The 23,876-nt window shown below is 36.8% G+C and overlaps 2 protein-coding genes across 9 annotated transcripts; one reads left to right on the top strand and one right to left on the bottom strand.

The window, feature by feature from the left end:
* Nucleotides 1-3,340: 3,340 nt before the first annotated feature.
* Nucleotides 3,341-6,676, top strand: LOC306901813 (ethylmalonyl-CoA decarboxylase-like). 8 transcript variants are annotated; one of them, XM_079469920.1, is made up of 6 exons: nt 3,341-3,559; nt 3,723-3,949; nt 4,020-4,162; nt 4,779-4,831; nt 5,164-5,244; nt 5,341-6,676. In XM_079469920.1, the coding sequence occupies exons 2-6, from the start codon at nt 3,730-3,732 to the stop codon at nt 5,747-5,749; spliced, it is 906 nt and encodes a 301-aa protein (XP_079326046.1). In that variant the 5' UTR covers nt 3,341-3,559; nt 3,723-3,729; the 3' UTR covers nt 5,750-6,676. The 8 variants fall into 8 exon arrangements, with proteins under 8 accessions (XP_079326046.1, XP_079326045.1, XP_079326049.1 ...); XM_079469919.1 differs by having other exon boundaries at nt 3,349-3,430; nt 5,341-6,635; XM_079469922.1 differs by having other exon boundaries at nt 3,355-3,599; nt 5,341-6,234.
* A 995-nt stretch (nt 6,677-7,671) lies between these two features.
* On the bottom strand, nt 7,672-23,199 carry cyp4t8 (cytochrome P450, family 4, subfamily T, polypeptide 8). Its single transcript, XM_079469631.1, has 12 exons — nt 22,468-23,199; nt 21,782-21,926; nt 21,658-21,702; nt 21,115-21,242; nt 18,545-18,669; nt 17,678-17,832; nt 17,494-17,600; nt 17,173-17,363; nt 16,214-16,347; nt 11,640-11,704; nt 10,516-10,598; nt 7,672-9,056 (listed from the first exon to the last, which is right to left on the bottom strand). The coding sequence occupies exons 1-12, from the start codon at nt 22,666-22,668 to the stop codon at nt 8,864-8,866; spliced, it is 1,572 nt and encodes a 523-aa protein (XP_079325757.1). The 5' UTR covers nt 22,669-23,199; the 3' UTR covers nt 7,672-8,863.
* Between the last annotated feature and the right edge of the window lie 677 nt (nt 23,200-23,876).

Raw genomic sequence — 23,876 nt, 5'->3', positions numbered from 1 at the left:
CAGATGGAGGACTCCTTTGACAGAGGATGTGGGATTTTACAGTTTTTTTAATTGCTAACAAGCATTTACGAATAAATAAGTACTTTTTCTAAACTCACTTAAACACATAAACACACTTGTAATACACATTTCATTTCTGCCCTAAACCACAACCCAAAAAACACAGTAAACCCGATTCAAAATCGAGTCATTCGGTCAAAACATTAGCACAAGTCTTCTATCCAACAGCTAACAAACAATCACATTACAAAAACTGCATTAGGCTACTTGTCATGTTTCAGTTCGACCTGTATATAGAACATTCAATAGGAAAGTAATTTAAAAAAAAATTCAGTTTTAATTCTATTGTGCTGTAAAATAGTCTTGTCTTTTTAATTTCTGAAACACAATTCCTTTGTGTCGATTTATTTCAGACAGGGGAGAGTAGGGAGCAACGTAACGCTTTTTGGTTTTAGCTCACAGAATAAAAAATATTTGAGCTTGATGAATCCAATTTTAACACAAGCAACATACACATCTCTGTTACTAATGAACACTTAAAGTTTGTTTCTAGAAACTGCTGTTCCCATACAATTACAGCAAAAGTGCCAGAAGTGCAAATTTTACAATTTACCCCTTACCTCATTGTAAGACAGAGAATGAGTTGTAACATTTGCTAGAAAATTATTTTCAAACACAAATAACTCAATATTATTCTGTGGAATATCAATATTATTAACTAAGGGTGGATATTGTTTGTGCATAGATAGTATAATAGATAATCTTCTACAATAGATATAATACTGTGTCACAAGTAACCCGCTGTGTAGATAAAATTCTAATCTAGTGAACAGCTGCTAGGAGCGGCTGACATGTTTAAATATGGTGCTATGTTTTAGATAATATAAGATTGGATTTGGTGACTTACACACCTGAAAATCAACTAAGAAATATAATGAAAAAATTAACTTTCATGCTACCTAAATGCTCTTTTTCCAATATCTCCATGAAAACACATCAAAAGCTCAGACACATTCCCTTGTTGCATACATAGTGAGCGGGGCCAGAATTGCGAAGTAGAGAAAGAATTGCTGTAGTCAATCCTTTATTTGCAATTTGTAATTGCTGTCAGTAATAACAATACATGCCCTTTGGTTCAAAGATAGCAAAATAAACAGACAAAACTGCACAAAAAAGTACCGTTCTAATCTATAGTATATGATCTTCAGCGATTGGATGCATCATGATCATATAATAGAAATACTTCAACATTTGGTTCAGATTAAGATCAATTATCACCAATTAGAAATAATTTGAACAGCTCTTTTACTGTAAACTGCTGTTGTTGCAGAAGAGATTTAGGGTTTAATGGAATTTAATGGAACATTTGGTCTTAATTTTTGTCATGCTGCTTTAAGCATTTGTAAAAAAAATAAGAAAGATCATGATTTTGGTACGGGGTAAGCTTGAGTGAAAATAACATGTTATTGCAATGAATATTGTCTGAAATCAACATGAATGTGTTTATGGTATGGTCACAACAGATGGATGTTGTGCTAATCCAGAACCTCAGAGATGATGTATTTTTGTAGGCTATCCCAGAATTAAGCGTGCGCTGGTTACCTCGACCGAAACCCTATGCATTTTTCCCATAGACTTTTGGAAGATCACAAAAAATAAACTCTGTGATTAACAAAGGTTTATGATGTTTACACTCTTTGTCTATCAAGATAATCTTTTCAAATCAACACAAGATTTGTTACATTTGAAGCCGAAATACAATCGGCAGAAGTGAAAAGCTAACACGATGCTATAAACAGACTATAGGCCTACACTTAAGGTCGCTCGATATCAACATCACCACCACCAAGCTTTTAACAACTCTGTCAAACTTTATAAAAAAATGAGTTCCCTGGTAAGTAATTACTTCGTGAATTAATCTGCATCTACATTTTAAGGGTGTTACCAAAATGGAACCAGAAGTCCTAAAATGCTAACTCGCTTCTGGGTTTTGCATTCAAAAATACGTCGTCTCTGAGCCTCCCTGTTGAGAGTGACTACAGATTGGTCATAGGAATGTTTGCAATTGAAAATTGTTACTTAAGGGGATAGTCATCATTTAAAATCATTTCATCATTTACTTTATTTCCCCTAAGCATGTTCGTTACTACAAAATAAAAGCATAGAAACTGAAATTGACAAGTCAGCGACCCGGTCACCATGACAATGCTGAACCAATCATTAGTTAAAGCTCAATGTGCACGTGCACAAAGGTGCTCTCTGTGGATAACTTCAACCCAAGCTTTTAATGCGCTGCTTCTTTTAAAGATAAACCGCACATTTTTCAAATGACTGGGTTACTACTGTAAGGGAAATGCAAGGAAAGAATGAAGTAGGGCCCGACAGATTTGTTAATGATTTGTTAAGTTAATATTGAGTGTGATAAGGAACTATGCTTTTTAAGTTACAAAGTTAAGTTATAAAGATATGGTTTCTGAACTTGTATTTTGATATTTTTTCAATTTGGCAACGTGTTGTACATTTCTATGTAAGCACCATTTTTAATATTCACGTTAAAAACATAAAAAGAATGTATTAACAACATTTGCTTCAACTTTACTTACGATACGTAGATTTAATATAAAAAGTACTTTTGATACTTAAGTACAATATTTATCTGATTCTTTAAGCCTTTTACTCAAATCATAGTCTAAAAGGTTACTTTCACTTCTACCAAAGTAATTTTCTGGCAAGATATTTGTATTGCTTTTAGGTACTTTATACATAACCGCAGGTTGTTTCAAACTTGTCTAAATATCTTTGTTCTGTTTAAGACAAAGAAAGATATTTGTAAGAATGCTATCAACCATAAGTTCTGTAGGAAAAACATTGTATCTTTTTTGTATCTGTTGAAGACAAAGTGAGATATTTTGAAGATTTTAGGGAAAAAACTGTTCTGGGCCACCTTTGACTAACATATAATGTGTCCATGGCAGTAAATTGTGTCACAGAATAGAACATTGCTAACATTCTTCAAAATATCTTTCTCTGTGTTCATCAGAAAACAAATATTTATAATAAAGGTTTGAAACGACGCGAGGGTGAGTAAATGATGAACTATGCCTTTAATGTACTTCTGCCCAGGCTGTAACTATTTCATTGCGGCACATCTCCCCCTTCTGGACAATTATAGCATCGATCAAAAGCGCCATTTTTTGAATTATTCAACACTTTTCTTCTCTTTATACATAAGCATTGTCTTTTAAATATTTATTCAAATCAAATTCATCTTATAAAGCAGCCCTATTCAGAATCACATTGAGGTTTTAATAAAGCGGATTCATATAGTTAGCGACACTTGTTTCTTTCAGGACTGTTTTTAAAGTTACTCCAACTGCAAGATACAGGCAGGTCAAGCACAGTTAACTGTTTTGAAAGCGATTAACACTATGTAAGATATTATACTACTTGAAACATTAAAGCATAAGGCACGATCGAACCAATTTTAGAAATATGCTTATTTTTATCAATATGCTTAAGTTTTGCGTGAACTAACACGGAGGCAGTTTTTGCCTTATCCGTAAGTTATATTCATCTCAACAGCATCTCACCCGTGATAGGTGAACACTTGAATAAATACCTATATTAACCGCGTCAATACGATCAACACTAAGTTACAGCATATGAATATAAATGGCAAGTTTGGCATATCTGTAAATCCATCTTCATATCTTTCTACACAGAACCATTATGGCTGTGTGCAGCGCAATTCGGTTCGGGTTGATTCGGTCCCGCAGTACTGTGAGATTTCAGAACAAAACCGTGCGCAGCAGCCACACCTGTCTATCAGCTGGAGATATCAGAGAAAAACTGCGGGCATGTGCAGGAGGATCCATAGACCTGGAGAAACGAGAGTCCGGCATCGCAGTGATCACTATCAATAACCCAGCACGCATGAATGCCCTCTCAGGTACTGAGGTTTAGCTGATCTGCACGTTTATGTTGAGATGCAACAGTGTTAAGCATCTGTTCTCTTGCAGGTAGCATGATGCTTGAACTGGAGGAGCGGGTGCATGACCTTGAGACCTGGTCAGAAGGGAAAGCGGTCATTGTACAGGGTGCTGCAGGAACATTCTGCTCTGGATCTGATCTGAATGCCGTCAGAGCAATAGCAAATCCACAGGTGTGAATTTCATCTGTTAAACACCCACTTTCTTTTAATGGGTCACATGGCACGAATACGTGTTTTTCTGCGTCTTTGGTGTGTTATAAGTTGCCCATGCATGTATTCGACACGTAAAATTGCAAAAATTAAGGTGTCGGAAAACAAAAGATGTTCTATCTAAAAGAGAATGCTCACCCAGACCTGCCCGAAACGCCTCGTGTATCAACCCCCCACACATGTATGTCAGTTCGGGGTATGACTTGACTAAGACTGCCCAAATGTAATCCAAGTAAGGTGGCCGTACCTGTCAGTACAATGGCTTTGGAACCTGATGTTCATTTCAGGTTCCAAAGGTACATTTCAGTAACACGCTTGCAGTTTACGTCAAATCACTACGCACTGGTTAACTGGACAATCACAGCACATCCCGCTTTTCAGAGCGATGAGCTTTGTAAAACAAAATGTTTGTGTTTATGTGGAAAAACAGGCATAATGTATTTTTATACAACACTCTTTTTCTGACCCTTTTCAGGCAGTGAGTGACTTTGTAATACTTTTATCAAGTACTTTTGTTGTTGAGAAAAATAATTATAATGTGATTATTATAATGTGATTATGTTCTTCTGTTTTCCAGGATGGGATGAAGATGTGTGAGTTTATGCAGAAGACTCTTACAAGACTCCTAAGGTTTGTTTGTCTGAAGAAGCATCTTTTCAATCTCTTTTATCTTGGAGCAAACTAATACAGAAAAATGAAGATATGTATCATAGAGCTATGGCTATTATGTTAAGATTTTTGTTTGTTAACATATTTCTGTTAAATTCTGTTGTATTTTTCAGTGACAGACTTATCCGTTCAATACAGAAGGATCAATGAAACCTTAAATGTTGACATTCTGTAGTTTTCATATTTTACATTGTTCAAAATATCAGGATACAATTGTTACTGTGAACCCAGTATTGTGTAGCGTATGGTTTGTTATCAGCTATATACTGCTAAAGTCCTGTTCTTTCAGGTAGGTTACCACTCATCTCTGTGGCACTGGTTGAAGGAAAAGCGTTGGGTGGTGGGGCAGAACTCACCACTGCCTGTGATTTCAGGTTTGAAATCACCAACATTTTGCCACATTTTGTGTAACTGTCTACACTGGATTGTACTTGTATAGAGGAATGTCACTATTCTGTTTTCATTATCAGGTTGATGACGTCTGGTGGTGTTATCCAGTTTGTCCATAAACATATGGGTTTAGTACCCGGTTGGGGAGGTGCTGCAAGGCTGGTTCGTATCGTTGGGAGCCAGAATTCCTTGAAATTGCTTGCAGGGGTTAAAAAGGTTGATCCAGACTTTGGAAAACAGATTGGACTGGTCGATGAGGTTCTCCATTGCTCTTCTGGTGAGAGGAATACGCTGGATCAGGCAGAGCAGTGGCTCAGCCAGTACATTAAAGGGCCGGAAGCAGTCATCCAAGCTGTTAAAAGAGTTGTTCTCTCAGGACGAGAGCTTCCATCGGACGAGGCACTTACAGCTGAGAGAAATGTGTTTGGGACAGTGTGGGGTGGTCCAGCCAATCTTGAGGCGCTGGCTTTGAGAACAAAACATAAGTAACTGAGAATATCAGCACTAGTTAACGCCACAAATTTTAGCTTGGAAGAGTTTTGTTCAATCACATAATAAATAGTGAATGTCTGTACTTGCACACACACACATAAATTATTTATGTAATAATCCAACTGCTGCTGTTTTTTTTGTGCCTTTTGATAACGATCAAACTCTGACATTCCAGTGAATGTGTGGAACGTCAAACTCATTTTTCATAGGCAGGGAAAATTCTAACTTGTGTAACTTTTCCCCCAAATCTTCTTTCCCAAGGAGTGGTAGCCGGTGTGGTATTCTGCTTATGTAGTTTGTGCTGCATGTTTTCTCTGTATTCATATCTCCATTGTAACAAGCAGTTATCTGACTATTATTTGATTACTGTACTTTCTAACAACATGAACGGTCTCTGCCAAATGCATAAATGTAAACTAATTGCATGGCTTGTTGGTTAAAACTGATGAGTCGATTCTCACTTAAACAGTCAAACGCTTCACAACTTCTCAATCATTTTTCATCGTGTAAGCCGTCACATTCAAAACGATCCATTCAATTATGAAAAATGGGTACACGCATGTATATTCCATAAATATCTTTGACACATTGACATTGTTTGTAATGTCTGCTAAATTGGCAAATGACCTCTAATTGCAGTACAAATTGAATCAATCAACTATTTAACCATTTAACAGTATATGTGTAGATTCCCCACAGCACAATCACTACCATTTTTTGAGAATGGAGGTGGATATATGATCATATACAACAGCATCAGATGTCTCTGTTGGATGGCATGATTTGTATTTGGTGGCTTTGGCCAAATTACTGACACTTTTGCAGCATGAATCACATGTTTTGGCACATTTTGCAGACGTGCAATAAAGTCCATAAAGACTTTAAAAGAAAAATGTGCAAAAGCAATTGAGAAAACTGTATTATAACGATAATCCACATTTAGCCTTAAATTGTGTCCAAGATTCAAGGAGTTTACAATGAGTTTTTTAGTAAAACATAAATTTAACTTAACAGTAATGATTAGTAGAGAGATTTAATAGCATATACTAAATGAATGATATGTGTGCATGAAGTGAAACTGGTTTGTACTCAGATTCCACCATCAGTGATTGAGGGTGCCATTTCTATAAATTGAAACCCGTTATTTACCCTTCATTAAATCTAGCAACATGAAAAATCTAAGTAACATTCTCAAATCGAATAGGGAATGTTTACTACTGCACGTTATATTGCCCAGTCATTGATTATTACATCTAATTCCAGTCATTTGTTGTGTCCACATGATTGGAATGATGGCTTGCTTTCTGGAGGGATTAAATCGTGGAAAAGGAGCTTTCTTGCAGTTAGGATGCAATGATTGAGAGTGTGTGTTCTGGTCAGAGAGCCTTCAGGGTATGTTCTGTTCATGAGGCCGAGATCCTGAAGATATACCCCTTTAATTGACTGCAAGTACCTATCAAATAGCTTCCAGTTGTAAATCTGTCATTGAGTCCATTGAATCCAGGATAGATGGGCTCTGTGAATATGACTTTGGTAAATTCATGTGAAACGCTATAGAAGGACAACAATCCTGCAGGTTGATTCACATACAGTACACTGCTCCTTTAGAAGAGCAGGGGAGTATTGTGAGATTGTCAATCTGCAATTGTGCCAGAATTAAAACTGTGAGTGAGAGCAGAATATATTCAAAGACTGGCTGTTCCAACCGAATGCAGATTCTGAGCCATTTCCCTTTCTGTTGATACTGTACTCTTATATGATACTGCTATAATCCTGATTTTCCACTCCTACTCCAGTCTAGCTGGAACAGTGTCCACGCAAACTCTTTTTACACAACACCCCACTTCAGTCTCCAAAACTGTCTGGATTATCAGGATTCAACTGCAAAGTGTCAGCCAGAAAAATCTTTGCGTTTTCTTCAGACAGAAGGACAAAAGTTATTATTAACTGCTTCCGCTCAATCATACCAACAGGCAAAGGAAACATACGAGTCAAAGAAAGTTACAAACAAGAAAGTGGCACGGATTATAAAGCCAGCAAAAGATTTCCCAAACAAGCAAGAGCAGGCAACCCTTAATCATCTGCAAATGATTGTCTGCGGATGACAAAATCAAGGATGTGTTCCTCATTAGTTTTCATTATAAAAATAAACTAAATAGTTTAAGACAATTAAGAAAGAAGGGATTTCAAGGAATTAACATTTGAATGCTAAATGCATAAAGGAATCTAATAATGTAGCTTTATAACAGGTTGGGTAAAATGTTTTTTACACGATAAAACAACACTTACAGAAAATTTTGTTTTACAGAATAAAATATTATTTACTAAATAAGTTGTGTCAACTTCATAAAGACACACTTAAAACATGCTATTTTAGTCAGATCTGTTGAGCAACAAAGACCTTATCAAATAAGACATGTAGATGCAGTTAAGTACTTTTTTCTTCCACTGAAATTCTTTTAGAGACATTGCTTTAAGGTCAAAAAACTACAAAGTATTGCTTTTAAATAAAAAATTGCTGAAGTGCATCTCGAGACAAAACAATGTTACTGACATATTTAATGATATTTGCAGGGCAAGTTATTTTCAGTTAAGACAGCTCAAACATTCATTCACTGGCACTATAGCCTTGTTTGAAACTGGGCATAATATATAAACTGTATATATTTTTATATGTTTAATTTCATTTAACAGTTAACAATCTTTAAGGTGGTATATTTAATGAGCGAATTATCTGCATATACTGTATGTAGATACTGCTTAGTATTTTAACTAACCATCTGCCATTCAAAATAGGTCTCTTTTCATATTAGGTATTGGTTTAAAATGAAATAAAATATACTTGCCGTGTACTTGAAATATATGTTTTGCCTGAGGCATATTTAATGTTTACTACCAATGGACAGCTGGTGTTAAATGAACGTTTATTAAAAAGAGATTATTCTTTACATTTTTACTATATCAGCCATGTCAAACGTCATCATGCAAACAGCACATTCACGTAAACGAATCAACAGCCCTCAACAATTCTTGGTGAAATGCCCCACATTTGAAAAACAAATATGTTGCGTTTATGGATTAAAAGCTTAGTCTTTAAATGTATTTTGTTGTCTAAGTATGTAAGTTGTCTAAGTCAGTTTCTACAGGTCTGATCTTGATGTGAATTCCATTGAGGGCTTTGAGCACTATTTGAGGGATCATCTTTGGGGTGTGATTTGGGTCTTTAATGAGGTGAAATCTCTTCAGTGTCAGAGCCACCGCTACTTTCAATTCATTCATGGCAAAGTTCTGTCCAATGCAGTTTCTGTAATCAAACACACAAGAGTATTTATAAGCCAGTTATATAACCACAGGTTCTGTATTCAGATTCAAAAACAGTGCACTCGGTTTGAGGTTACATGCTTCTCATTAGAAGATACAGAGCTCTTGTTGTAGAATAAATGCACTTGTAATGTATTTAAGGCAAAATATTAGTTCAATGCATCAAGTTATTTACTCTTAGTGATGAATAATGGTTATATCACATTTGTAAGACACTTTTACCCAAAGCAAAACTTGAAGTGCACTGCACGGTATACGTTTCTTCAGTATGTGTGTTTTTTAAAGCAATGCTCTACAAATAACATTGTTAAAATGCGAAAAATAATAATGTCTATTTTCATTATTAGAAAAAATTAAGAATGTGGTGTACACATAAATGCAGATACAAATTTTCAATGAAGTGACTTTTTTTTTTTTTTTTTAAATCTAGATGTGATGCAACTGATTTTATCTTGAAACAAATTCATTTCTTTCACAGATCTCTTAATAGATATTTAAATTTTTCAAAACTTTTCATAGTGCCAATATCTGAAGTTTTCTGACTTGATCACGAACTGTTATGGTGATGTGAAAAACGCAAAATAATATACATAACTATGTCTTCAGAGGTGTATAAAGACCTTGCATAATGAAGCACTATGTTTTTATTACATTATAATGAGCTATTTCTATCCACAAACACCATGGGTCCCTTGCATGTAATTTGCCATTTTGTGTCAGCCGTTGTAGTGCTTTGGAAGGGGAAAGAAATACTATGGGAGTCAATGCTGTCTTGGCATTCATTGCGGACCGCAAAGTAAGAATTTCATTTCTTAGGGAAACTTGTTTCCTGGGCATATGACAATAATCACTTTGAATCCTTGAATGGGGGATGAGATCTGTTTCGTTACTGACATTATTTTAAATATCTTGTGTGTTCAGCACAACAAAGAAAGGTTCGGAACAATCTGGGAGTAAATGATGAGATAATTTGTATGTGTGGGTGAACTATCTCTTTAAATGAGATATGAAAGCAGCACACTTTATATCAAATCTATACTCGTGTCCTTCAAGCAGAAAATACATTAATCCTATTTTTTATGTCATCATCGTCATCAAAACGCAGAAAAGAATACTGCCCTACAAAAGCAACTACACATTTGGTCAAAATTAAGATAAGGTGAGAAATGGGATTTGTAACATCTGTTCTGTGTTTCGACCAGAATAATAAAGGCTACAAATGTGTAAAGATTAAAATTGTAAGAATTATCACTGAATATACAAATAAATATATGCATGCAATTAAATATATGCATGCCATTGCATTTAAATTAACTTAAAAAAGGAATAAAATATAGGTTAGAAATTGATTTATTAATGGTTTATTCTATAAATGCAACTAGCCCTATTGGCTTCATAAAACGTTCCAAAACCTCTCTGAGTCTCTGAGCTGAGGTACAAACCTTGGTCCAGCAGAGAAAGGAACAAAGGCATGGGGTAACCTCTTAGCGGTGTTCTCCGGCAGAAATCTCAATGGGTCAAATACCTGTGGATATCACAACATATCACATATTAAATCTATCTGGCCATAGGACCATATACATATATAATATATACACATATAATGACCATATATAATTTCTGCTGTTTTTCATTTTGAAAGATACTCGATAAAAACTTCTAGCATGTTTTTCCTTATTCCCAGATATAGATATACACTTTATAGTTTTTCTTGTTTTCCAGTAAAAATGTCTAAACATTCTTAAATCAAGAAGCATTTTCTTTATGAGCAATGGGGTAAGAAAATAAATCTTGAATTGAGAGACTAACAAAAAGGTAAACCTTAATTCAAGATGATTTTTCTTACACCATTGGCCGTTTTTTTTGCTTGTTTCAAGCACAATTCACTGAAATTTCCTATTTATTTACTAAAAGCAAGACTTTTTTTCTGGAAAACAAGAAAAAAAGACTGAGTAAGAAAGTCATTTTTTGCAAAGGTTTTGCAAAGAAACACAGTGCTCTTGGGGTGAGCAAAAGCTATAAAATATTTCCGCTCCCTTTCATATTTTTCCACCACCAATGTCCCTTTAGTGGCTAAGTGCTGGTCACATCTGCTGGTTTGTGAAATATCTTTGTGGATATTTGTGCATATAAAAATATAGTAAAGTGATGTTGAGTTTTAAGGTAAACGCTTACAATATGAGATGATCTGCTCGCTGCCAGTGTCTCGGCGCGAACATCTCAGTCTGTACTGTATGTGTCGTTATTGAACACCATGTGGCACACTTGGGCATGCATGGATTCTTCCGATAAAATGTCATTTTAATTTGCGTGATTTAAGCGTGATCATTTGGCAAAAATAACTGGTTTTTAGTTGTCTAGTTTCATTTTTTTAAACCTCATGGAAGGACCTCCCCAGACCCCCTGCAATTCGAACATAAGGTATTCATTTTTAATAGTATGTGTTCCCTTGAAATCGAACCCACAAATGTAGTTTGCACTGCTAATACAATGCTCCACTAGTTGAACTAGTGTAAACAGTACCAAAGTAAACAATAGCAAATGTTTAGTAAAGATTGTATCATACATGCGGATTCTCCCACACTGTTGCATTCATGTGAATCCCATAAATACTGACTCCAACGAGACAACCTGTGGAAGAGTGAAACAGTATGGAGGAGAGTTTTAGGGCATTTGGTCCATGTTCATGCGATCATTGATAACATTCAATGCTATTGACAGTGTTATATGAAGGCAAATCAGTAGCAGGCTCTCAACGCTCAAAGTTTTGCTACTGATTTACCTTCATAGTGTTAGTGCTTGTATAAAAGTTCATATTGCATACAACAAGCAACTGAGAGGCAAACAGCGAGGTTAATGTTTAAACAGATGTTCCTCGTGGCAGAGGTCATTATATCTGGTACAAAAGTCAATGATGTTTGTTTTCTGCTAAATATTTCTGTCATTGTTGCTTCTGGCATCATTTAACTCATGACTGATCCTTTTTTACATTAATCAACACCTCCTGAGCATCTAAAGAGCCACTACTTCATATAAAAACTCCTAAACTCTATTCAGGTGGGATTAGTTTCACACGGTAAGGTGCGGTAAATATATTACCGGATTTTCTCTGTAATCTCAGTAATAATTACAGACAATTTTGGGAAAGATTACAGCAGGTAATCTCAGGTAATAATAATCCAACAAGGATTTGTAAAACGGCTACTTGACTTTACATTATCCCTTTACTTATTATAGTCAACCCAGTCTCAAGGCCGTTTGTGGCATTGGCACAAAATTTGGAAATCTACTTATTCGTGTTCATGGACACAAAATTAAACCTTTTTTCGTTTCAGTCAGCACAACTTCCAATACACATACCGCTGTGTCTGTACATTTATATGTTTATAACCTGATAGTCGCACATATTTTAGGAGGTGGCTAACCAACACCATACCTTACCCCAAACCCTAAAATCACAGCCGCAAAGGCAAGTTTTACTTGCTGGCAAAAACGATAAATCGCTACTCTAACCACGCCCCTTAACCAAACGTCAAATCATTACAAAACATACAAATGAGATCGTAGGAAATAGTAATTCATGGAATGAACCAACATGTAAAATAGCTATGAATTCCCATCAGATTGCGTTGATTTACTGTATATTTATACATATGAAAGAAACCACGTATTAACATACGTTAGATTGAAAGTCGTGCAGGGTGACAAAGTGGAAAATGTGTGTCCATGAACACAAATGAATAGATTACAGATTACCGTCTGCCAGAGCCTGTCTAGTCGGCCCAAGAGGGGATGAGCAGGGGACGGGGGAGCAGAGAGCGGCCACCGCCTGCCAGAGGCTGGAGCCTGAGCCCAACCGCCCGAGGGGGAGGAGCAGGGGGCGGAGGAGCCGGGAGGGGCCTGCTACTGTCTTCCTACCAGAGGAGCCACCGCCGGCCGCCAGGGGACGTGAGGTCCACCGCGAAGGAGAGTCCCCCGGCTGGTTGAGGACCGAGCGGCAGCATGTCGGGGAACCGGACTATGATTTTTTTTAGAGTGGTCCCGTCTCTGTTTTCTCGTCTTGTCGGTAAATACCCCCAGGAGATAGTCCGCCGAGGCTGGAAGACCCCCCACCCCGAGGGGCGATGAGGGTATGTACTGAGGTAGGTGGGACGAGAGCCGGGATTCGAGGCCAGTGTGTGAGTGATAACGATCGTCAGCTCTACGCGCACCGGTCTCGTATCACAGAGGAGAATGGGAGGACGAGTGACAAGACCGTCAGTGAGAGAGGACCAGGACTGGACTTTATGTTGTGGTTTATTGTTTGTTTAATTAAAAGTATTTTACGTTCGCTGGTTCCTGCCTCCTTCCTTCCTTTTATTGAACCGTGTTACAACGTCCTTTGGTAAAATTATTTTACCCCATCTCCCCATGTAAACCTAATCCCGTACAAATAGGGATCTAGAAATCTCAGTGGCTTTTTTAAAGTGACACAGCACTCTAAATGCATTTACACAGGTATCACAACAGCCGGACATAAAGTATCACATGACACATGCATGTAAAACTTATTTATAAATCATGTGCAGAATGGCACTTAACTTCTTAATAAAAATACACTATTTTGGTTGTCCACTTTAGACATTTTATTAACTGTAAGTACCCTTGCAACTTAATGTCAACTAACTCTCAGGAGAGCAGGGACGTGCACAGGGGGGTTGCTCAGGTTGCCCGGGCAACTGCCCATATGCCCTTCTTGACTCACGTTGCCCTTCCGAGGTGGAAAATAAATAAATCATACAATGGATGCAGAATTTCACATGCGTCAAGAGAAAAAAAACGCGAAAAGCCTCATTCACTTCCGTATTCGGGCAACTAAAGTAAAAGTCAGAAGGGGATCGGGGTAAACTCTGTTTACGTGGGTGCAGCGCAGCACCTGAGCTGAGCCTGCATGAGCGGCACTACAAGGAGATTGTCGCGGTTATGGGGTGATACGACTCAACGTTGTCTAGGGTGGCCATACTTCTGGATTTCGTCCGGACAGTCAGGATTTTAAGCCCCCTGTCCGGCGTCCGGGGCAGTCTCAAACCAGACACTCATTTGTACTCGTTTTTGGAGTTGTCCTGAATCGGCCTAAACAAAACCCGCTTTAGAACATTTATGGGACGCAGCAGCATAGCGTCTGACGCCGTAAGATCTCCGGTCAAACAAATGATTGGCTGAAAGAGGTGTCAAATAAATATCTGATATATCATTGGTTAATAACGTAAACGCCTCCACGACGTGAAAGTGGAGTCCACATGCTGGCTTCGTCACATCATAACGGTAACTTGTTGAAACGTCAGACATCATTTAGTCCGGAATGGACAAAAGAGCACAACTTTATATAGAAAAAACAGTAGAGACACTTTTCATGGATGTCGCTGTGAAGTGGACGTTTGTAGTCAAGGGACCTGCGACATGCCAGCACAGAAAAACAAAAGTAATCGACGAGCTGCAGGTACATCGTCCCTTAAGCTTAGGTCAAATATTCATTGCCAGACAATTAAAAAAAACGAGTAGACTGTTTCAGAATCACTGTATCATGAGACCATCGATATGATGCACAAAATTGTATTGTAGTTGCGAGTACACCAGAGTCCTATGCAATTATTCTTGCCTCACTAAATGCTGCAAAGTGTCCACCTTTTTTGTGTTATGGAAATAGCCACCATAACGTTGTCAGAAAAGGTGAGTTTGTGATGTATAAAAAAACGAACGATCATCATCATCAAGTTTTATGAAATAAATTCAAAATCTTCAAAAATCCAGGCTGAGTTTGCCACGTTTAGCCTAAATGATAAGACCGATAGCTTGCAGACAAGCAGCCTAGGCTACAATTTTTTTGGTAGGTAGGCATTAGGCAAACTAAGCTACGTCTCTGCTGATAGTTAGTTTCTCACATTTCGTTTGAGCAAGAAGAATTAATGATGGAAGCTATGCATCACATTAATTATTTTATTCTAAATGGTTAAATGCCTAAATCCTTTCACTATTTTGGGTATTGTTTGAAGCCAAGATGCCCACTGAAAAGAGGTGGATTCAGGAGAGGGAGAGATATTTCAGGGAGTTATGTTTTTCTGTGTTATTATTAGTACTAGTTAAGGTGATTGAGTGCTGTATTTCAGTGTTTTACTCCTTTATATATATATATGAATAAAGATCCTGTTATTCTCAGTCCTTCATATAGCCTGTGAGGTTTTCTTTTAGGGGGGGGTTGCCCTTTTCTCAGGTCAGAGCAACTGCCCCTCAAAATTCCTGTGCACGTCCCTGCAGGAGAGTTTAGTAGACTGTCAGGTTAAGGTCAGGTTATATTGATAATATTGTCACGATCGAGTGGTGAGATACGGACAGAGGACCCAGGCGCAGACAGCAGGTGAGGGGTTAACAGATATTTAATAAATAAAGACAAAACAAAACCCACGAGGGGGGTAAAAGAACAAAACACGAGAATATAATAACATGACAGAACAGGACTAAAACTAAAACTAACTACACTTAAACAAGACTTAAATAAACTCTTGACATGAACTACAAATAACTATACTAACAAGACATGCACTCATTAAGTAAGGGAGCAAATCAAGAGGGAAACAGGTGTAGGGCATTAATCAATAGCGAGAGGATGGGAACAGAGACGAGACCCGGAGAGAGCGTATGGAAGGCAATTACAACAATAATTGCCTCTCTCCACATTAAACGTGAGGTTCTGTCATGATCCTGCCACTATACTAACAGAAACATGAGATGATGCAGCAGAATCATGACAAATATAAAGAGTTGAGATGCAATGTTTCTTGTAGGCGAGAGAATTTATTTTGGGGGACTATCAAAGTAAAGTATTAACAAACATTAGAGAGACAGTCCACTAATATTCCAATAACTGATAGTTAACAAGAAGTTTGACATTTTACTTATAGTTTGTAAAATGTTGAAATAAAAGTGTAGAAGCAGATAATAATTCTCAATTTTTTAATTAATTATTATTATTTAAATGTAACTAATATTGTTAATATAATATTTGTAATTTAATTAAATGTTTTGACATGCTCATTTAAATTAGCATTAAATTAGCGGTACATTTAGTTTTTCTGGTGGAGGCAGCAGAGGTTAAAGCCTTACCTGCAGGTACAGTCCGTCCATCAAAGAAAGTCATGGGTTTAGTCAACTTTCGGGACATTCCTGGCACTGGAGGGTAAAAGCGCAGGGATTCTTTAATACACATCGTGGTGTATGGAATTTTACTGAGGTCCTCCCTGAAATAGAATAAAAAAATATGACATTACCACTATTTCAAATCATTTAGCAGTAGGGTCATCATAACATTTAGTTGGGTTTCAAAAATGATCCCTCTATCCCTAATCTCACATGAATTTGTATGAAAGTGCGAGGTTCTATTTTGTCCGATGTGAACTGTACAAAAACATACGATTATTAGAAAAGAGCAATACTGAAGCCCCTTCCCTAACCCCACCCTAGACCTAACATTTCTGGGGGAGAAGCTAATCATACTGAAAGATTTTCTGTCAGATTGTGTTGTCCCTTGACATTTTTGCTCTTAGTGTGAAAATCCTAGTGCTTGTTGGTCAGTAATATTCGTTGTGGCAAGATTTTTAAACAAAAATTATTTTATTGTTACTTTTTATCCCATTGAATGGGGTCTAAAATGTAAAACTTGTTTTCGTTAAGATTTGATATTATCACACTAAACTAATTTACCAAAAAGATATCATGATAGACATACTGTATTAAACACATAACAAGGTGGGTTTCCAGATTTTTCAAAATAGCCAATATTTCCCTTTATAGTTCCATTAGATGGTATAGTAAAGATATTATGAGAGAGATAGATAGAGAGATAGGGGGAAGGGAACAACAATCAGGAAAGATCACAAGCTGGGACACAAACTTAGATTACCTGAAACGCCACATTTCGCAACATGTCAAACACAGCCCACTTGGCCATTGAAGCAGACTGAACTGATATACAACTGCACGCTTTTTGGTCACATTAACAAATTATGCCAGACTTGACACACTCAACTATCTAAGCCTTCCCATGATATTAGTAATAAAAATACCACTCCATGGTGTCTTTTCCCTCCAGGGCTTGCAGGATCTCCTCCCTGCATTTCTGCTGGTGCTTCGGATTACAAGCAAGACTGTACAAGATCCAAGATATCCCGCTGGCTGTGGTGTCATGGCCTTCAAACATAAATGTGTCCACCTCAGCCCTGATGTCCTCATCTGACAAACCTTGCTGATTCTCATCCTGTGAGACACGCACATTATATTAACCTTCAGTTACCACTGTGATATAATGCAATATTTATTTTTAAAAGTCATGTACACGAAATTCATAACTACATGTAAAGAATATGTAGTGCATGGAAGTGTCATACTCGAGCAGAGAGAAGAATGTCCAAAAAGTCCAAATATCTTTTGTTTTTTTCGATGCACTTTTCTCTTTCAATCTTCAAGACTTCCTTCCTCTTCCTGATAACCTCCTCTAAAAATATTAGGATATTATAATGACAGGAAAACTGGATATGAACATGCAAGATATGGTTGTCAAAGAAGGGATACCTGTATGCCTGTGTGCTATATTGCATGCCTTCCTGAATCTGTATCCATGTGGACTGAGATGAAATATAGCGTTGATGTGGTACGGAAAGACCCGAAACCTGAGGTTCACCAGGTGACAGAGCTCATAGACTGCCTGGATGTAAGGGTTGGTTCCACTGCAATGACATTAGTATGACATAAAGGAGACAATAGATGCTAATGCAGATAAACATGGTCCGGTTGCATAATACTATTTAAAAATTGTTTTACAATTTAGTCGTCTAATTTCTTTAGCTATGACTTGTGTTTACTTTTTAAGTCAGTTGCATAAATTCTTGGATAGGTCTAATTTATGACAAAAAGTAAGAGTGATTTACCCCTGGCAACTTTTCATAATGATCGATGTTGTTATGGAAACCAACAAACTGTCAACTGCTCTAGATTTAAAAAATGGCCTGACTTTGTATTGTGCTATACAGTAGCACTTATTTTAATAAATGGACAATAAGAAGAGGAAGAGATTTAAAAGACCAATAAAAAAACACTGGAAATCTTTTATGAAAATTATGGAGATTTTTTTTGTGTACTTTGATGGTTTGTAAACTGAACGATTTACACTATTAATGTTTCTTAATTACTGTATTCCAAGCCTTGTTTCTATTTTTCACTATTGAATCCCTAAATTTGTTCATTTAAGTTGATTTGGCAGCATTGTATTCCTCTAATATGCAAATATTTTCAGCAGAGAAAAGCTGGGTTACTAAAGACAACCATGAGCTTACTTTATGCAACTCTTTCTTCACTGACTTTAGTTAGTCAGACTAATTCTTAGACGCTGGCTTAAAACCATGGCTATGTTTATGCAACCGGCCCCATGTACTAACTCACCTCTCTGTCTGACAGTTACTGTTACAACTGAAGGCACATTTCATTAAGCTGTCAAGTGTCATGAGACTAACATGTTGAAACAATTCAAATGTCTCTTCCGAGTTAGCATAAACCTCCCACTTATCCTGAAAGAGAAAAAAAGAATAAAAGACTTAGTGTTCTCTTCCATTTATAGATAAATAGTATCCACCGAATTCCATTCTTTAAACTCTTTTGCATACAGCCACAATTACAAATATCAACAAGCTCCTAAAAAGACTGAAGCTCTAAATATTCTATTGCATTCAACTGACACACCACGTTTCACTACATCTTCTTATTGTGAGGAAAATAATAAAAAAAAGATCCATTTAAAATATGAAGAGTTCCAAAAAGAGATAGATTTTCGCAAAAATCATGTTTCTTTATTGTGCATTCCCTATTAATATCAAACTGCAGTTGGTTTGTTTTGATTTAAGTCAAGTCAAGTCAGCTTTATTTATATAGCGCTTTTTACAATTTTCATTGTTACAAAGCAGCTGTACAAGAAAACATTGACTATAAGCAAAACATAAAAGGTTATGTAAATCAAAACACAGGTCAAATATCAGACACACTATAAATTCCTATATGCAGTGTTAATTAAATAAGACTATAAAATTCTAGCAGCCCCCCCAGCCAGGCAAACGGTGGCGAGGAACCCAAAACTCCATTGGAGGAGATTAAAAACCTTGGAGGGAAACCAGGCCTAACCAGGAGATTCCAGTTCCCCTCTGGCAAAAGCTGCAGCCTCTGCACAAGCTCGACAGTGCTTGCACAACAAGGCAAAATAAAAAAAAGTTAGATTTAAAATTATCATTAATTATCAGAGATGGCAAAAGTACACACATATCTTACTTAAGTAGAAGTACAGATACTCATGTTTAAAAATACTCTGGTAAAAAGTTGAAGTACTGACTAAATGTTTTACTCAAGTAAAAGTAAAAAAGTATGTGCTCTAAAATATACTTAAGTAAAAAGTAGCCATTACTACTACCTGCTTTAGTGTCACGCTGATAACTGAACCTCACATCCTATAATACATTAATACAAATGAACTTGCATTTCAAATCTTGTAAGCCTGTATCCATGAACAACTGCTATAGAGAAAACAGGCAAACAAAAGTGAGTTACATTATTAATTTTATTGAAATGCAAACAAGAGTGAAAGTATAATTATAATTCACACTTCACCTAGTTTACCAGAAGACAGATTAATACTGAAAATATTATAAATCATTACTGCTCAAATTGTCAATATTCTAGATATTCCTATTCACTGGCTTAAACAATTTGTGCTAAAGACTGAATATTAAAGTGTGTGCCAACAGCATGGACATCACTAGCAACATCCCTTTTACAAAAATTGGAGGGAAAAACTTAACAACAGATAACAGGCAAGCAACACTACATTAAGTTATTGTGTGTGTTTGCCCGTAAGTGTATGTGTGTGCTCTTTTTCTTGTCAAAAAAGATGCGAAGTGTGAACAATGAACAACATCTAACTAACACGCTAGCAAAATATGAATTCATGACAACATTACAGACTTAGCAAACATAGAAAATAGACTATAATTACGGAAAACATTGAATTTGATTATGACAAGAATTAGATAACTGTAAAACTTGTAATTTACCTGTAGGCCTATGTGCTTTTTCAAATTCGATGGTGAATTCTTGAAAGCCAGCACTTCGTGGTTTTGGCACAATTCACACCGCATTCGCCATGAAGCATTTTTGACGCCGACAATTTCAAACATCTCCCGAATATATGGCCATGGGTGATTAGGAATGACTCTAACCTCGACCACGTCAACACTTCTAACTCCATCTGTCTCATCCATTGCTTTCGGTTGACTTGCTTTGTGCATGTTAGCGTAAGTACTGACTAGCGTAGCGTATGACTGTGGCGCGTTATAAGCAGGGAAACGATAAACCAACAGGCTTCTTGTTTAAAAACGGCGCGCATGACAAAAAATCATATAGATTAAAGTAACGAGTCTGGTTTGAAAATGTAAGAAGTAGAAAGTACAGATATTTGGTAAAAAATGTAAGAAGTGAAAGTAAAAAGTTGTCAGAAAAATAAATAGTGAGGTACAGTACAGATACCAAAAAAATCTACTTAAGTACAGTAACGAAGTATTTGTACTTCGTTACTTACCATCTAATAATCTAATAGCCGCTGAAGTTTTGATTTAAGGTTTGTTGATTGATTTATCATAATAACTGAAAAAATACAGCTTATTAACAACGCAATAAAAACATGATTTGCCTTGTTGTGCAAGCACTGTCGAGCTTGTGCAGAGGCTGCAGCCTTTGAGTTTTTTTCTCCTCCAATGGAGTTTTGGGTTCCTCGCCACTGTTTGCATACTGTTTTGTACTGTTTGCCTTGCCGGAGGGGGGCTGCTAGAATTTTATAGTCATCTCTTTTTTAAAGTCATCTCTTTTAGGAAATAAACTCTTCATATATCCATTTAGTTTTTTGCACGAAACAACATCATACAGTTTTTGAAGGATGTAGAGGTGAGTTAATATTTTCCCCTTTAACTTACAAGCATAACTTTTGTGGAATCAGCAATAAGTGTCACGTAAGGCTTCAAAACATCATAATGGAAACCAGGTGTGAGGAGTCTTCTATGCCGAAACCATTTCTGTTCAGCAGACACAAGTAAACCCTCTCCTGAGGAGACAGATTTTACCAGTTAGCTGGAGTCATAACTGTAAAGTGAAATCATATATAACCATCTGGTGATGTGTGTCGTTTTCTCAGTGTTCAAATATTGGCATCTTTTGAAGTTAGGCCATGCTATGCCCTTGTGTTGTGTGATCACTACTTTTTGATGGAAATGTTAAATTTGTGTGCGATTTAAATTCAAAACTGGTCTGGGTACAATAAAGCACAAGTGTATTTAGCCTCCTAAATCTAATTATCAAATAAAATTAGCTGATTTCTTGGTTTAACATTGGTCCAATTATTGTCGAATGGGTTGTTTATAAAAGCGGTAATTTTTTCCTTTCAGTTACAACTGTCCCTTTTGAAAAACTGTCAGACATAAAACATAAAAAAGAATGTTTTACGTTTCTTGTTTTCTTACCTATCCAAGGGACAAGAAATGCATATGTGACGTCATCTTTTGGTTCTGTCAAACAGATAAAACGAGGTCATTCAAAAATGATAAGAAAATAAATTGTAATTGAAACTATCAAACAGATCCGCACCTGTTGAAGAGAGAATGGTCTTCACATACAATGGGTGATGAATGTTCAAAAACGAGACGATGGGACCAAACCACATTGGAAAAGCAAGGGGATACTGTTCACCCCACCTGATGATCTTGTCGAAATCTTTACCATCCTGTCGAAACTATAAATGTACAAAAACTAAGCAACTGTTATCCACAACAAGACCTTTTTCGAGAACAAATTGAGGCTTCATTCATACTCTCTAATTGTATTCCTTTTTTTAGTTGCATTATCCCTGGCGAAATATGTGAATCTCATACAAGGTTTTTCTGTTTATTGCCTTACAATATAATCATGTAATTGTTTAGCGGCTGAGAATAGACAATGGCTCATGCATAAGGTTACGGAGAGGACGATCTCGAACAGGGGTGAATTTTATTTTGTAAAGCTTTATTCAAGGAAATATTTCGTGAGAGAGGTTTGTTTGTTTTTCGCTATATGTTCAGAAATTAAAGCCTTTATTCAGTCGAATTCATTTAACAGACGATGGCTGACTATTTAATAACTTTTATGAAGGCAATCCATAAAATGCCATTCACTGAATTAAATAGTCTTGTCCCTAAACCCCCCAAATATACACAACAAGTTCGTTAAATACAGCATCTGTGACAGACCTGTCTCTTCCATATTTTCTGATGTACTTTATTAGGATCTGTTTGTACCTCTTTCACGTGTCCAAAGAGCCAGTGTCCGGGTGGTCCTGGAAAATGCTCCAATATACGCTTTCCTTTTCTCCTCTTGATTATCAACTGAACAACAATAAACAAAATATACAGAAGAAACGCAACTGCAAGAGCATGGTGAATGCGCAATGTTTCCAAATAAAGCGGCTTTATCCGCCGGAGGATTTCGTAAAAGTCCATGTCATGAAGTGTCGATTCTTGTGTTTGTGCTGAGCAGCAGACATCGCTTGCACCAGCGCGACCGCCCACTCTTCAAGGGCTCGAATATGAAGGTAAATCAGTTGCAAAACTTGAGAGCATGTTTAATTTGTGAACTTGTAATGTAAGTGTTTGCACCTGTGCAATAAAATGTACAGCCCTAATGTGAAAACTTGTCAAATAAAAAAACTGAATTTGAATGTTGAGATTTGCACTCGTGGACAAAACTCACAAATCGGTCTTCTGAATTAGAAGTTGCAGAAAAATTGTCACAAATGTGTAAACTGGCATTAACAAAATATATTTACACGTTTTCCTAGATTCAGATTTGAATTGCAACCACAAATAGGCATCTACAACGCTGTTGGTCCTCGACCAGTCTTGATGTTAGCGTAACCGGTTCCACTCGCTGCTCTGCGCGTGCTTCAAACCGTCATCGGTCCGAAAGGGAGACGTGCACTCTAACGAGGAGGCTAATGACCGCAGTCTCTAACGTTTGTCTCTAAGAGCGTCTCTGTTGGTCGGGGAGTGAGGCTTTACAAACATATAATGTTTTTAAGGCCTTTTTGTTCTCAGACAATTTAATTGAAAAGAGGTTTTTTTCAAGTTCTTTCAAAAATATGAAAAATAGGATTAGGCTTGTCTGGCGCCTTCAGTAAGGGGAGTGAACAGCGCAGGCAAACAGACGGACACTTCCCAAATCGCGCTGTCGAGTCGACAGGAAACGTCAGCAACGGAATAGATCAAGTTTGCGTTTTTTATCGCATTTTTCTTGGGCCAACTGAGTTTAAAAGTGAGAAATGATCTAAAACTTATAATAGACAAACTCTTAACCATGTCAAAGCTGTAAAAATAATGAAGATTTATTCTTTGACAAACGAATGCTAAAATATATTAGAACCTCCTATTTAAAATTTCCAGTTTATCCCCAAAAAATATTAAATTATTAAATACTACAGCAGTGAAGCGACTACTTAGAGGTAGGCTTTCTTTTGACATTGGGTTAATTTGACTTCTATTTCTGTCATGATTCTGCCGCATCATGTCATCTTTCTCTTGGTTTAGTGGCAGGATCATGACAGAACCTTATGTTTAATGTGGAGAGAGGGAATTATTGTTATGGTCTTACATACACTCTCTCTGGTCTCGTCTTTGTTCACATCCTCTCGTTACCCTCGTTATTGATTAAT

Source organism: Barbatula barbatula (assembly GCF_947034865.1).
Source record: "Barbatula barbatula genome assembly, chromosome: 12".
NCBI classification, from domain to species: domain Eukaryota; kingdom Metazoa; phylum Chordata; class Actinopteri; order Cypriniformes; family Nemacheilidae; genus Barbatula; species Barbatula barbatula.
This window is presented reverse-complemented; position numbering and strand designations above follow the sequence as displayed.

Coding starts and splice junctions, on each gene's coding strand:
- LOC306901813 (XM_079469920.1), top strand. CDS start 3,730: ATGGCTGTGTGCAGCGCAATTCGGTTCGGGTTGATTCGGTCCCGCAGT. Junction 4,163..4,778: donor GAGCAATAGCAAATCCACAG/GTGTGAATTTCA, acceptor TCTGTTTTCCAG/GATGGGATGAAGATGTGTGA. Junction 4,832..5,163: donor ACTCTTACAAGACTCCTAAG/GTTTGTTTGTCT, acceptor TCTTTCAGGTAG/GTTACCACTCATCTCTGTGG.
- cyp4t8 (XM_079469631.1), bottom strand. CDS start 22,668: ATGGACTTTTACGAAATCCTCCGGCGGATAAAGCCGCTTTATTTGGAA. Junction 17,601..17,677: donor TATAGCACACAGGCATACAG/GTATCCCTTCTT, acceptor TAATATTTTTAG/AGGAGGTTATCAGGAAGAGG. Junction 10,599..11,639: donor CAGTGTGGGAGAATCCGCAT/GTATGATACAAT, acceptor TGATATCCACAG/GTATTTGACCCATTGAGATT.